Source organism: Rhinoderma darwinii, chromosome 5 (assembly GCF_050947455.1).
Source record: "Rhinoderma darwinii isolate aRhiDar2 chromosome 5, aRhiDar2.hap1, whole genome shotgun sequence".
NCBI lineage: Eukaryota > Metazoa > Chordata > Amphibia > Anura > Rhinodermatidae > Rhinoderma > Rhinoderma darwinii.
This window is the reverse complement of record NC_134691.1, coordinates 249298610-249314994: the sequence shown is the minus strand read 5'-3', so window position 1 is coordinate 249314994 and position 16385 is coordinate 249298610. Positions and strand designations below refer to the sequence as shown.

The 16385-nt window shown below is 41.3% G+C and overlaps 1 protein-coding gene across 1 annotated transcript; it reads left to right on the top strand.

Moving 5' to 3' along the window:
* Positions 1 to 1046: 1046 nt before the first annotated feature.
* On the top strand, positions 1047 to 12085 carry MPLKIP (M-phase specific PLK1 interacting protein). Its single transcript, XM_075828567.1, has 2 exons — positions 1047 to 1517; positions 10788 to 12085. The coding sequence occupies exons 1-2, from the start codon at positions 1122 to 1124 to the stop codon at positions 10986 to 10988; spliced, it is 597 nt and encodes a 198-aa protein (XP_075684682.1). The 5' UTR covers positions 1047 to 1121; the 3' UTR covers positions 10989 to 12085.
* The last annotated feature ends 4300 nt before the right edge of the window (positions 12086 to 16385 follow it).

Below are 16385 nucleotides of genomic sequence, written 5' to 3'. Positions count from 1 at the left end.
GACCAAGTGGGTGTTGTAAAGAAGTGTATGAGGCTGACCAATCAGTGACCAATCAGTGACATACACTTCTCATTGTTCCAGCACAGCTTCTTTCACTGAATAACCACACTGTGCTGTGGATCATGCTGGGCTGGAACAATGAGAAGTGTATATCGCCTAACCCATGCACACGACCGTGCCCGCAATCGCGGCCCGCAATCGCGGGCACGGCCGGCCGCTGACTGACAGCCGCATTTTCGGGCCGTGCTCCCATACAAAGTATGGGAGCACGGCCCGCAAAATGCGAAAGAACGGACATGTTCCATAATTCCCGGAAAATTTCCACGGCACTGACACCCTTCTGTAGTGCTACGGAAAGGTGTCAGTGTTCAATGAAAGTGAATGGCTCCGTTTTTGCGGACCGCAATTGCGGTCCGCAAAAACGGAGGTTTTTTGCTGTCGTGTGCATGGGGCCCACTGCACTGAAAGACTTCAGTGTTTTCCTATGAAAAAAAGCTTGCAACATTTTATTTCCCAAACAGAATCACTGGAGTCGTGCTTATGGTAGTCACTCAATTTTACGACAACTTCCAGGTGACATTGTAGTGCCATGAAGTCCTAGCTTTAAATGACTTAAATCGGTAGATAGTGGATTTATTAAAACTGGTGCCAAATAAATTTAGAGTAATTGTCCATAGCAACCAGAGGGCCTCTGAAAAAAATGAGCTTATACCCGATTGGTTGCTATGGGCAACTACTTTATATTTTCTTTACACCAGTTTTGATAAATCTTAGTATAAGAACTGATTTCTAACTAATGTCAGGGCAAACTCTAATGGGCACCTTTAACGGGAGAATCTGAACTAACAACTGGCAAATAATTCTCTATTGTCTATGGTCATCTTTATTAACCAAATAGGCGGGATTATGGTCTGAGAGGTTTCCTGCTGGGAGCGGTGTCGATAAGAGAAGAGACACTCTCTAACCCGGAACCCTGATTCTTTGTCGCTAGTAGGCCGGAAGCACGGGTGTTGCACAAGCCGCAAGTTCCGCTCTTGTAGGTACGCCGAGTGTGAGTGAGAACGCAGTACCGCCCTATTGGAAGTCGCGGTAGATTTGACCGCGGCCAATTGTTTTTAACGATGTCCAGACAGAATTTTAGGTCTCCGAATCCTTCCGGACCAGGCGGCGGTGAAGGAAGCCCGGGGTCTTTCCAAAGCCCACCGCCGTTTCCAGGCCCCGGTGGCCCTATGCTTCCTCCACCGTTGCCTGCCTGGGGTTATGGCAATCCGCACACACCCACCTATGGACACAGGCCTCAGAGGCCTTACGGCAGCGGGGGAGGACAGTGGTCGCCCTCTCAAAGTCCTTACGGGGGCAGGTACAGCGGCCATTCCCCAGGTAACACTCCACCTCGGCGGCCTAGTCCTCGGTTTGACACGTCTCCTTACAGCAAGTCTCCCGGAGGAAACATGCACCATTACCAGCAACATCACGGTCGCGGCTACTCTTCTCCCAGGCAAACCATGAACTACCAGGTAATAGGGAGAGAAGGCAGACTCCAAGCCTCCTATAGCAGCATGTGCCTCGTACTGTCCTTTGTGTTTATTAGAGAAAGTCTTCCCTATATTAACTTCCCCGAAAACTGTGAGGTATCTCTTATACTGTAGCTTTAATGCATCAATGCATCAATTTATTTATCTGGAAACTCGGGTTATTAAAGTGTTCACAAATATAGCATAGGCTCTGTTCACATCTGCTCCGTTGTAGATTCCGTCATTGACGGAGTAGAAAAGAAAACCAGAATGCAGATGTGAACAGAGCCTTAAAGGGTTACTTTATCTTTCACTGCTACCATGCAAAGGTATACTAGGATATGTCTTGTTTTGGTACAACTATATATATCCTTATACTAGGGAGAATGTCCCATATAGTTGGGTTCAAACATGGCTCTACATTACGTTTCTTTAACCCCTTAAAGTCCAAGCCATTTTTCACCCCCCCTTCCTCCTTCCAAGAGCCATAATTTTTTTATGTCAAAGTAGCAGTGTGAATACTTATTTTTTTGCGGGAGAAGTTGTAGTGTGAGGTGTCGGCTGTAACACACATCTGACACATGGAGTGGGTTTAGCCCATGAGCCCACTACATACTACACCCCCCTCACCAGGACGTGAGGCTTTGTCACCACATTATAAGTGGCCTATCTTGTACATAATGTGATCGACGCTGTAATATAGATTTCAGGAGTGTTTTTATTTAGAAAAACGATCACACAAACGTTACCGAAGTGTCAGGAAGTGTCCTGGCTGGAAGTGATGTCTATTCACTGTCGGGACGCTTTAGTAACGTTAAAGAGGCTCTGTCACCAGATTTTGCAACTCCTATTGCAGCAGATCGGCGCTGCAATGGAGATAAGAGTAAAGTTTTTTGTTTTTGTTTTTTTAAACGAGCATTTTTGGCCAAGTTATGACCATTTTTATATTTATGTAAATGAGGCTTTCTAAAGTACAACTGGGTGTGTATTGTGTGTGTAACATCTGGGCGTGTTTACTTCTTTTACTAGCTGGGCGTTGTGAATAGAAGTGTATGATGCTGACGAATCAGCATCATCCACTTCTCTTCGTTACCACCCAGCTTCTGGCAGTGCAGGCACACAGCGTGTTCGAGAGATCACGCTGTGACGTCACTCACTTCCTGCCCCAGGTCCTGCATCGTGTCGGACGAGCGAGGACACATCGGCACCAGAGGCTACATTTGATTCTGCAGCAGCATCGGCGTTTGCAGGTAAGTCGATGTAGCTACTTGCCTGCAAACGCTGATGCAGAATCAACTGTAGCCTCTGGTGCCGATGTGTCCTCGCTCGTCCGACATGATGCAGGACCTGGGGCAGGAAGTGAGTGACGTCACAGCGTGATCTCTCGAACACGTTGTGTGTCTGCACTGCCAGAAGCTGGGTGTTGTGAAGAGAATGATGTGGATGATACTTCTATTCACAACGCCCAGCTAGTAAAATAAATAAACACGCCCAGTTGTACTTTAGAAAGCCTTATTTACATAAATATAAAAATAGTCATAACTTGGCCAAAAATGCTCGTTTAAAAAAAACGTTACTCTTATCTACATTGCAGCGCCGAACTGCTGCAATAGGAGATAGGGGTTGCAAAATCTGGTGACAGAGCCTCTTTAATATGTGAGTAAGTGACTGCACATAGTGATCTAGCTAGATCACTATGCTGTGTAAATGAATGGAGAGAAGTGTATGACGCTGATTGGTCAGCATCAAACACTTCTCTCCACAACACTCACTTGGTCAAAAAGTCAAACACGCCCAGTTGTCCATTAAGAAAGTCATTAGCATAAAGCAAAAATAGGTTGTAACTCAGTCAAAAATGATCGTTTTTCTAAATGAAAAACACTGCTGTAATCTACATTACAGCGCCGATCACATTATGTACACTTATGTGGTGACAGCCTCTTTAAAGGAATTGTACCATCAATTATACTCCTTTCCATATGCAGATCAGCTCTGTAATATTCAGTGACCCCATGATTCACATGGTACCCCCAGCCATTTAAGGGGTGCCGAGTTGCACTCCATTTTGCTGTGGAAGTGTTTGACTGTGTGCATTATTCCCTGGCAAAATCTGCTCATGACTGGGGTTTCACCTCCAAAATATGTATGCCTTGTTGAGGGGGTGTGGAGTGTATACACAGATCTTGTGTCTGTATATAGGGAAATGTTAACAAACACCATCTCTGGAAATGTAGGCAAAGGCAAATGACCCCTTTTGAGGTGCATGGTACAGCTTTTTAGTGTTCTATCTAGATATTTATTGCTTTAAAACTGCACATGTAGAGGTTTCTAAAGGATGAGACTGCTTAGTTCGTAATATTTTTTGCTAAAATCTAGCTGCTTCCTGGATCAAGCTGCAAGATGTATAGGATGTCTGTATTATATAGGAAGGAAAGGAGAGCACACTGATGCAGCAGAAAGTTTTATTTTGAGTACCACGAAATTTGGTGAATGTTCACCTGAACCTGACACGAACCAAGCATAGTCGGCCTGCAATATACTTGAAAAATTACTTTGCTTTTGGTTTGCCAGTCCCTGTTAAAAGGCTAATACTCCTTTTACAGGTGCCAATGATTGGGCAAGCGAGCGTTCCCGATCATTATCCTGTGTAAACGATCAGTCAATGAACGAGCAAATGCTCATTCTTCGGCTCATTTATGCAGATAATAAAATGTTCGCTAGTCAGTAGCACGTCTCCCTGTGTGAACAAAGAGATGTGCTGCTGACGTGATGGAAATGTATGAGAACAAACGATTGTAGTAACGATCACTCGTCCCCATATCATAACGCAATTATTGCTAGTTGTGAAAGGAGCAACCCATCGTCGAACTGTCCTGTAAATCGGCGCTCGTTTTCATGGCCTATATCGGGCCGTGCAAAAGGACCTTAAGGCCTTATTCACACGGTAGTGAAAAATGCCCATTCTTTTAACGGATGTTTTCAGTACAATGATGTTCTATGGGTGTATTCGCCCGGCCGTTTTTTTTTTTTGTTTTTTTTTAACGGCCAGTCAATAATGGACGTCAAAAAATAGGACATGTTCTATTTTTGGCCGTTTTAGCTGCCTGATGGCCCCTATAGAAGTCAATGGATCCGTTTTAACAGCTGTCAATACATGTAACAACCATTAAAAATGGATCTGTAACATGGGGATTTGCAAGGGAACTACCAGTTCCCTTGCTGGCTATTGGCGGTGTGATGACATACTCGCCGATACAGCGCTGTCTTCTTCTGGTGTGGTCGCTAGTCTCATGGGTTCTGTGAAGGCGATGCGATGATGTCAGCGCATCACCTTCGCAGATCCTGTGAGACTAGCAACCACACGAGAAGAAGACAGCGCTGCATCAGTGAGTATGTAGGGCATTCGTGTTGGTCTGTGTGGCATCATGTGCATCGGGGGTCTGTGTGGCATCATGTGCATCGGGGGTCTGTGTGGCATCATAAACAGGGAGGTTGTAAATAGTGTCTAGGTGAACGTGTGACCACCTTTTGGGTGTTTTCAGTGGGTTGGGACAAAAAAAGCCTGACAAATGAAAATCATCAGTTTTTTTTTAAAGGCCATTAAAAACAGACAGACTGACTGGAAATGGATGAAAATTTAGAGACACACTGGTGCAAAACGTCCATGAAAAACTGACCGTAAAACTGAAAAGGCCCTATTCACACAACAGTAAAAAAACGGCTGTGTGACGGCCCTTTTCAGAACAATGATGTTCTATGGGTGTATTCACACGGCCGTTTTTTTAACGGCCCGTGAATCAAGGCCGTAAAAAAATAGGATGTGTCCTATTTTTGCCCGTTTTCACGGCCTGACGTCCCCCATAGAAGTCAATGGATCCGTTTTTAACGGCTGTCAATACATGTAACAACCGTTAAAAACTGATCTGTGACATGGGGATTGGCAAGGGAAATACTAGTTCCCTTGCTGGCTATCGACGGCTCAATGACATACTCACCGATACAGCGATGACCTCTTCAGGTGTGGTCTCGTTTTCACGGGTCCTGCGAAGGCGACGCGATAACTTCATCGCGCCGCCTTCGCAGATCCCGTGAAGACGAGAGACCAGACGTGAAGACTCGCTGCATCGGTGAGTGTCATCGTGTCGCCGCAGATTCCGTGAAGACGAGGCCTTACCTGAAGAAGAAAACTCTGCATCAGTGAGTATGTAGGGCATCCATGTCAGGCTGTCTGGCATATACAGGGGGGCTGTCTGGCATCATATACATCGGGGCTGTGTGGCGTCGTATGCAGGGAGGCTATAAATCGTGTCTAGGTGAACATGTGACCTTCCTTTGGGTGTTTTCAGGGGGCTGGGATAAAAAAAGCCTGACCAATGAAATGCGTCAGTTTTTTTTTAACCGCCATGAAAAACTGATGCAAAACGGATGTCAAACAGCCATTAAAAATGGACAGACAGATGGACTGGAAATGAATGAAAATTTAGAGACCCACTGATGCAAAATGGCCATGAAAAACTGACAGTTGATCAGTTTTTAATGGACATTTGTTTTTCGTTGTCGTGAGAATAAGGCCCAGGAGAAAAGTGCAATAATTTCTGTTTATAGTAACTAGACTTCATACTTATAATCAGCAGCAGAGAAGGAATTAACCATTGGCTGCTCGTGATTGGACCTTTCGGCTACATACATAATAATAATAATTTAATTATCTTTTATATAGCGCCAACATATTACGCAGCACTTTACAATTTAGAAAGAACATAAACCGGCAATATCAGACATTACAGAGTGACAAAATTAATTTACTATTCAAACAGGAGGATTGAGGACCCTGCCCACAAGAGCTTAAAGCATCCATACATGCGGAGCTGATCAGGACTAAATGACAATACTCAGGTGCTGCGTGTACGGTGCATTGACAGCACCCATGTGATTATCATAAAATGTACGTCACTGTGCGGGAATTAGAACTCGACCATGACGTACCATTTCGCCATGGGTCGTTAAGACGTTAACGAAGCTGTCTCGCTATGGATAACATAGAGGGGAAAATGTGTGGCAGATCGTAGCTCATCAACCCCACTCCTTCTCCCTGCTCTGGGGCTTTCCTAATTTGCAAAATGGGTTGGGAGGATGAGACCACCCCCTTTGTTATATATGAAATACAGTAGCAGTGCGACAATTTGGGAAAAAAAAGTTGCAAGCAATGTGTTGACTATGGCTAAATTTACAATGGTGGGGGTCTACACATTGCTTTAACCTCTACCCGACAATAAAAGTTGTAAAAAATAAAATAAAATTTTCAAGTAATAAAACAAAACACAATTGCGCGTTTTCCCTTATTTTATTATTGAAACAAATAAACAAAACCTACGTATTTGGGATCACCATGTCCGTAACGACCTGTACTATAAAAATATTGTTGTTTATCCCGCGCAGTGAATGGCGTAAAAAAAACTACCAAAAAAACTTTGCCAGAATTGCTGTTTTGTGATCACTTTTTTTGTCTTACAAAAGTTGAAATAAAAAGTGATTAAAAAGTCGTACGTTTCCAATAATGGTACTTATAAAAACTATAGCTCGTGTCTCAATAAACAAGCCCTCATACTGCTTAGTCAACAAAAAAAATGTAAAAGTTCTGGTTCTCACAGCATGGCGACAGGAAAAATCTGTACATTTTACAAAAGTAATTTTATTGTGCAAAAAGTTGTGAAACAAAGTACTATAAATTTGGTATCGCCGGAATCGTACTGACCCTCAGAATAAAGTTAACATGTAATTTATGATGCGTGGTGAACGCTGTATAAAAAAAAACAACTATGCCAGAATTGCTGTTTTTTTGATCACCTTGCCTCCCAAAAAAAAGGATAAAAAGTGATAAAAGTCGCATGTACCCCAACAGCCCTCAAACCACTAAGTCGATGAAAAAATAAAATAAGTTAAGGCTCCAATAAGTCAGGAAAGAAAAAATATACAGTAGTGCAGCCCGAGGGGAACAGTTCTTCTGTTTCACGGGGCAATTTATCAAGGTGTGTCTTGTGGCACAAGCTGGGCACGACATATTTGCCACTGAAATGGTATATCTAGGGAAAATTGCTATTTTTATTTTGCACCATCTGCAGCGCATTAATTTATGGAAAAGACCTGTGGGGTGAAAATGCTCACTACCTACCCCCTTTAATAAATGCCTTGAGGGGTGTAGTTTCCAAAATGGGGTAACTTCTCAGGGTTTATTTCACATCAGAGCTTCTGCAATTGTGAACCAATACTTCGTAAGCCGCCATATTAGGCCTCAACTTCGCATGGTACGCTGTCACTCCTGAGCCCTGTCAATCGTCCTGCACTCCAAAAGCCAAATAGCGCGCATTCCCTTCTAAGTTCTGCCGTGTGCCCAAACAGCAGTTTATGACCACATATGAGGTATTTCCTTACTCTGGGGAACTTGCTTTACAAATGTTGAAGTTCTTTTTTTCCCTTATTTAAGAAAATATTTTTTTTTTTTAGCTAAACCTACATTTTATTGAAAAAAAATAACAGTTTTTTTATTTTCACTGACCAAGTCTAATAAAAACTATGAAACACCAGTGGGGTCAAAATGGTCACTACACCCCTAGATTAATTCCTCAAGTGGTGTCGTTTCTAAAATAGTCACTTTTGGGTAGTTTCCACTGTATTGGTACCTCAGGGGCTTTGCAAATGCAACATTGTGCCAAGGAACCAATCCAGCAAAATCTGCATGTAATCTAAATGTGAGATTTACAGCAAGGCAAGCGTAATCTCGTTTTAAATGTCAGTTTACAGCGTAATCTCGAGAAATTACGCTTGCCTTGCTGTAAATCTCACACAAACTTTAGCGAAGTGTCAGGATTCTGAATAGACATCACGTCTTGGCTGGAGGTAATGTATATTCGCTGTCAGGACACTTGAGTAATGTTAATGTGTGTATGTGGCTGCACATAGCGATAAAGCTAAAATAGGTCATAACTCCGTCAAAAATGATCGTTTTTCTAAATAAAAAACATTTCTGTAATCTACATTACAGCGCCGATCACATTATGTACAAGATAGTGCATTTATAATGTGGTGACAGAGCCTCTAAAACCACTTTCGAACTGAACTGGTCCATGAAAAAATAGCCTTTTGACATTTTCTTGAAAATGTGAGAAATTGCTGCTGAAGTTCTAAGCCTTGTAACGTCCTAGAAAAATTAAAGGACGTTCAAAAACTAACCTAAAGTCCAATATGTCACGAGAAAACAATCTCAGAATCGCTTGGATAGGTAACAGCATTCCCAGGTGTTTGCCACATAAAGTGACAGACGTCAGGTTAGAAAAATAAGGCTGTCGGGAAGGTCAAAATTGGCCACAGCGGGAAGGGGATAAAGTTTGGGGGCTGGTTGGATAACTTAAGACCGTTTTTATTTTTTTCATTTTAGTACTGTGAAATTATTTCTTTAGTCCTCAATAGAAAATAACCAAGAAAGTTTGGCACGAACTGTAAATTTCTAGTCACATTGCCTCATGGGGTTTTCCCTGCCCTGTCGTGCATATAATTTAGTAACGTTTAATTTAGCGGAGGAGCGTATCTCTTTAGCTTGAAATCTGTAACTAATTAGGACATTTTAAAATGTTTGTGCAGCGCTAGTCTGGCATGCCAGCAGTCATTCAGACTCATGTCAGTCATAGACATTTGATGGTCATCACCTACTCTCCCACTGTAAGGGCCCTTTTACACGTGTAGATCACTACTCGGTAACGTGTGCCGATTGACTATAATGCCTTGTCGATCGGCACTTATTTGCTCCATTTACTTTGCATGGAGCAATGAGGTACTTGGAACTAAATGTACGACTCTCGTAAGGACATGTATTATGACTGTCAAAGTGCAGCCGAATATGCAGTAGCTGTTCGTTCAAAAGACTTGACCGGTCTAATTGAGGTTAGGCTTTCCTGTTGTCAAGACTTTCTTAAAGCCTTCTTGGTTCAAAATAGACCGTTCATACGTGGAGCAGTAATACACGTGAAACGAGTCAAGGGTGCACAAAACCCTCAGTAAATAGACTTGCTCATTTTGTTTTCGAAAGGGGGGCTATTTAGGGCCGTGGTTGTTAGTCACAGCCGTAAATTAATGTCTGAAAATAAATTTTGACACATTTACAGCAGGTCAGTCTTAATATGGAACTTTCACTTCTTTAAAGGGAGTTTGTCTGTAGTTTTTATGCTACTAAACAACTGACACCTCTAGGTGGCTATGGGGTAACAGATTAGGGACATACCGGTGTTCTTTCTTTTACTGTTTGTATTAGTGGGAAAAAATAAGAATACAGAGAATAATAAGAAGAAAACAGAGTAGCTACACTGTTCCCATAAATATCATTCAGTTCTATGGGACTTACGGAAACAGCGTAGCTCAGCGAGCTACGCTTTTTTCTTCCTCATGGTCTGGAATCACACGAGTCAGCCGGAGCAGAGCGTTAGAACGGGTTTAGGGGGCCCCGTTCTAGAGATAGATGTGTGTCCCACCTCTGGGAGCCTCACCTATTTGACATTTATGATATCCTATGGATATGTCAAAAATGTCTTTATAGTAAAACCCTTTTAAATGGGTTTTCATCATTCTGTCCATAGTTTTACCTGAAAAATGGCATTCTTTGCGCTTTTGTTTTTTTTCCAGTAATTTTTGACCACCTGTTACATAGGCTCCTAATTGGGCCTTCAACGCAGATGTGAAGTTAGCATAAGGGACTCAAGCGGATGCCAACATTCATCAGTTTGCTTCAGTGTTTGAGTTTCTTCATGATCGGGTGTTTTTTGTTTTTTTGACCGCATCTATCACAATTTTTTATTTTTTTTAAGTGAGGTCAGTGGTTGTCAGTGCACAGGTGATGCAACTAGAACTCTGTTATTCATCAGTCTAGCAGTACTTTTGCAGTACACGCCTTTCTGTTGTGTAATGCAAGTATACAAATAAAAAATGGGGTACATTTTCCTTTCCAAGAGAATACGTTCAATACACTTCAAATGATGTCTTTAGTAAGAAAGTGCCAATATAAAGAAGGCTTAACTATAGACCTATTTTGGGGAGCTTAACACTACTTTGCAAAATGGCTTTTTTACTATAAATTATAGAAATTTTTTATTTTTTCACTTTAGTAAAATTTGATATCCATTAATAAATATGAAGTATGATGATACAAGTATTTATGGTTAGTTGTGCTCTAACACTGGAGAACATATATTGAATATTTCTTTACCTGATGATTTTTTTTTGAAGGGTTCACCCAGGACATCTTCACCATATGGTACACCGCATGGCAGAGAGAAAAGAGTGTCTGATGTGGAAAACTATTACAGACCTTCAATGATTGAGGACCCCTGGGCTAACCTAAAGCCATTATCACTAGCTGACATAGACCAACAAAAGAGCAATGAGCAAACAACATATACTGGTAAAAAAGGGCGGTATTTTAGCTAACCCCTAAAATCCTAAGCTTTTCCGGGTAGACTAAAACACAACTGTTGCTCAAGGACACAGATCTGCACCTTTTTAATTTTGGGAAAAAAATCTTTTATCAGATTTATTTTTTTATTGCATCCGATAACAATGTAAAATGTTTTGGAAGTCTGGTAAACGATCAGGAAGGCCACCAGCAATGAAGAACAAGTTGTTCTGTTATCACCAGCGTATGTTTTACATGGGTTTCAGATTCCAAGACTTGTTACTACTCGGCATGGGTTAGGCTTGTATTTAAAGCCTAATTTTTTTACTGTTCCATAGAATTGGTTTTACTTTTAGAAATCTGAATACAAAATAGGTTTGTAATTCTTTGTTTATGCTGCAAGTATATAATTTGTAAGCAATTTTCAGATGTAATAGTTTTATATGTGAAAATGTTAGTCACATGGCATCATATGAACCTTTTGTGTGTCTTTTTTTTTTTTTTTTCCCCTTATGTTAATTTAATTTTAATCGACCTCAAAGGTGGTCTATACCACTGCAGGTTTTGGTATGTACACCGTGTCCTTGATCAGTATTGTAGAAGCCACGTTTCTCAGAAATTGACACGGTCGGTGTGTACATATTTGGTATTTTGTTAAAAAAAAAAAAAGAGCTTTAAGTTGAGGCTCTAGTTTCCTTTAAGATATGTATATAGTTACAGTATATATTTAGTCTTTTTGGCCTTTTTAATTTATAGAAAATTACGAATGTTTGTGTTTTATAAGATAAAACTGTTCCTTAATTTCTTAACGTTAAAATTTTTTTTAAAATCTGAAGTGAAAATAAACTCAACCAAATTAGTTCGTAATAAAACTCAACATGAGACATGTTTCATTTGAAAAGAAAAACTTTAGTTGTGATTTAGTTGTTAGAAGTGAATGTGGTCATTTGGACATATGTCTTTGTTTTAAGTGTTGGTGTGATAGTCTTTTATTGTTTTAATATTTTCATTGCTTATTGGTATGAAATAAAATAGGGTATGTTTACTTCTCTTAATGACCACAGTCATGCAATAGTGCTAGATTATTTGTGATCCCTTTAGACTTCAGAATTTCTGCATAACTTCTACATAAAATGCATACATAAAGCAGATAATCAATAAATTCAAATGTGTTCAACATTGAATGAATATCAATATCAAGTATGATAGTCTTTAGGATTATAGGATCATCCAACTGGATATTAGAGTAAGAGCTGTCAATTAAAGGGATATCTATTAGATGTATACAAACAAACAAACATGAGTCTTCAATATCAAATTCTTAAACGTTTGTAAACACGTCTTATCTCGCTCAAAAGAGATTTCTGAAGACCTCCAGGGAAAGTTGTGGTTACTCGTTAGTTTGGATAAAATGTATAGTTTGCAAATGAAAAGAAGAAGAAATGTCACTATTGTTTCTATCCCCAGATTGTTGTCCAACAAATTACTTAAAAAATGCAATAACCCTGAGGATTGTCTACAGCTGTTTTCTCATGGCTGCACTTTAGTGTCTGTATTACAACCACAACAGCCAAGCCTCCCACAATTCTACTTAACCAAACGTCACCAAGAGCAACAAAGGGTTTGGAAAACCAGGTGGGTGGTCTGCAGTCATTGTATGGCCTTTAAACTGGTTTTAGGGGGCTGCATTTTTAAGAGGCTCATTAGAAGTGCCCTCTCCTACATAATGTGATCGGTGCTCTAATGCAGATAAGTGTTTTTTATTTAGAAAAACTATCATTTTTGAGGGAGTTATGAGCAATTTTAGATTTATGCTAATTACTTTCTTAATGCCCAACTGGGCGTTTTTTAACTTTCACCAAGTGGGCGTTGTATAGAGGAGTGTATGACACTGACCAATCCGTGTCATAAACTTCTCTCCATTCATGTCCATATGTACTCTGCACAGCGTGATCTAGTGCTGTCACATACTCCCACATTATCTTTACTGAAGTGTCTTGACCGTGAATAGACATCACTTCCACCCCGGACGCGATGTCTATTCACAATCCCGACACTTCGGTAAAGTTTGTGTGCGACTTAATCGCTGCACACCGTGATCTCGCGAGATCACGCTACTGCTGTCATTCATAGCGTGTTCTTGTGAGATCAAGCTGTGCAGCGATTAAGTCCCACACACACTTTTCTGAAGTGTCGGGATTGTGAATAGACATTGTGTCCTGGATGGAGGTGATGTCTATTCACTGTCAATACACTCCAGTAAAGTTAATGTGGGTGTATGTGACAGCACAGCGTGATCTCGTGAGATCACACTGTGCAGTGAATACAAATGGAGAGAAGTGTATGACGCTGATTGGGCAGCGTCATACACTTCTCTTTACAACGCCCACTTGGTCAAAAGTTAAAAAAACAAACAAACGCCCAGTTGGGCATTAAGAAAGTAATTTGCCTAAATCTAAAATTGCTCATAACTTCCTCAAATAGTTTTTCAAAAATAAAAAACAGTGTTATCTACATTACAGCGCCAATCGGATTATGTAGGAGGTAAGGCACTTTACAATGTGGTGACAGAGCCTCTTTAAGGCCTCATGTAAAAGACTTTGCATCCGCATACTATCCGCAATTGCGGATAGTATAGGGCACATTATATCCTATGGCTTAATGCAAACGACTGGTTTCCACAAAAAAAAATAGGACATGGTAATTTTACGGACTGGGCTTATTAAACTCACTGTACTCTTGTGTGCGCCCTGTCCATGATTGCAGGAGGCCCGTGGACACTCCTTGGGCTGTCGTGCTGTAATCTTGAAACGTGCACAAAGCTACAGTCGTGTGCATCAGGCCGTAGGCCAGTTTCAGACGAGCGTAATATGGGCACAAATCCTGGCCTGTCTGCGAATTCTTACAAACGATGATGCAAAATACTGACGAAATTACGGCCATTTAAAAGTAGCCATATTATGGCCACAAGACCCAAACATATTATACTATGATGTAAGTTTGGTTCGCTTAAACCATGGGGAGTCGGAGTGTGAATGGTGCCTAAGGCAGAGTTTCTCAACATTTCTGACTTTGCCCAACTCAAGGAAATTAGAACCAGGTAAGTCCAAAGCTACAGTCCATTGTGATTTGAATAGAAATAGCTCCACTGATGACATATTGCACTGCAATGCTCTGATTTGTCTTATTCGTACGAATATATAAAAAGCAAACCGTGTTGCCAACAGCTCACTTCTCTGAATGGCCACTGCGGTCACATGGTGTAACCACTTCAGCCGATCAGTGGCAGGTCGAAGCAGACATAGAAAGTGCTAACTGTAACTGCCGAGGCACAGCTTATCAGCCTGTCCTCTCCCTGCATGAGCTAGTCTTAAGGGAACCTGTCGCTAGCATTTTCACCATTAAACCCACAGCACCCTCCGGTAGGGGGCTGTGGATTAATTGGTCCTAATGCTGGTGAAAGGTTCCCTTAATAAATGTGTTTCAGTAAGAAGATTTATCTAGACTGTCTAAAAAGAAAACTCTTTGGTGCCCATAACCAAGCACAGCAGAAGCTTTCATTTTACCAAAGCCGTTTAAAGGAAATCTCAGCTCTGATTGGATGCTATAGGCATGGCAACATCACTTAGAAAGCAATGCAATACAAGAGCTGTTGCAATAATATTCCTAATCAGTTAGTTCATGGATGTCCGGTAACCTTTTTAACTGAATGCTTAAAGGCAATGTACGCCTTTTGGAGGGCAATGGTTTTCCTTTTAACAAAAAGGTTAGTCAGCGTGTTAAGTACTACTTTCTAAATAGTTTGTATTAAAGTTTATTACATTTTTTGCGATACAGCTGCTCTGTATTCGCTATACAGAGCAGCTGTATCTAGCGCTAAATCCTGCTGCCGGCAGGTCCGTGGGACTGGCTGGTTCAGGATCCACATGTAATCTATCACATCTAAGTTCGTAACTTAGATGTGATAGATTGCAGACCTGCTGACACTGAACCCGTCAAGTCCGCGGGACTGACTGATTCAAGTCATAGCCAACGATACGGCTGCTCTGTATAGAGATTACAGAGTAGCTGTATCTCAAAAGGTGAAACAAATTTTGAATAACTTAGAAAGTTGCATTAATCACACTGACTAACCTTTTTATTAAAAAAAATAATCACCCTCCAAAGGTGTGTACATAGCCTTTAAGTGTGTGTGTGTGTGTGTGTGTGTGTGTGTGTGTACAGTAGACGACATCATTACTTCTATAAATAATGCCCTGTCCAAAAAGGCAGTTAACGGCAGAAGGACAAGCGGAGACTGAACGCGAAGCCAATTATGACCGAACAAGATGACGACAAAAACGATTTGTAGATGAAAGAAATGCTGAGCTTTAGCGTGATTGACATAATGAAGTGACACCATGACAAATTAAAACTGAATATCACCACATGTGTAATGTGAATATTGCAGAAGCACAAAACCTGATAGAAAGTTTTCTAAATGTTGCTCCAAAGGAGTAGTGAAATTAAATTGCATTCATGTTTCCTCATTAATTGAACAATTTATGAAATATCAGCATGGGCATTTTGCGCAACTGTACGTCGGGGTGGTCAGTGTCTTAGAGCACCAGGACGTACAGTTGCGCGGTTACCGGTGCACACTGTCAGTGACTGTGTATCGGGAACGGGGAGGTCAGCTGTCCCCAACAGCTGACCAGTCACCGGCATTGGACTCATAAATTCGGTCCAATGTCGGCGATCGATGTAATCGTTGGATCTGTACAGATCCACCGATTTACATTGCTTCTGCAAATAATGTGTTGAAAACCGTTTCGGGACTTGAAATTAGTCTGGAAACAGTTACTATGGACCCCTGCCCCATGCGACCGGCAATGGACCAATAGCAGTGGTCCGTTGCCGGTGATTGGTGGGTCTGTTCAGACCCACCAATCACAGTGCATTTTTCACCCAGGGCGCGTGAAAAATACTGGACACAGACTGATCTCTTTGTTAATGAAGAGAAGTTTGAGAGATCAGAGTCTGTGTCGTGTTGTGTGCCTCACACAAAGTTAAAATCAAAATTAACCCCTAATTTCCCTCTCCCCTGCTCCTAGTGTGTGACCCCACACACCTCCCAGTGTATAAGGGAGATTTTATTTTTCCATCCAAAATAATTTAGTTATCTGTCAATTCGTCTTGTCAGTTGTCAACGTCAATCCTTAGTGTCAACACGTTGCGTCACTGTAATCATGTTTTCAGTACGGGACAGTTGTCCGGCAGGGACTCCTAGCGTCGTACATAAGTATGATGCTAGGAGCCCGGCTCCCTGCACTGTGTTCGGTCCGGTACTTGCGGCTGAAATACGTCCGTCAATTACGGCCATAATGACCTCGTGTGAACATACCGTAATCGTTGTAATGTCCTAGAAAATTAAAAGTATGTTCAAAAACTAT

Coding starts and splice junctions, on each gene's coding strand:
- MPLKIP (XM_075828567.1), top strand. CDS start 1,122: ATGTCCAGACAGAATTTTAGGTCTCCGAATCCTTCCGGACCAGGCGGC. Junction 1,518..10,787: donor GGCAAACCATGAACTACCAG/GTAATAGGGAGA, acceptor TTTTTTTTGAAG/GGTTCACCCAGGACATCTTC.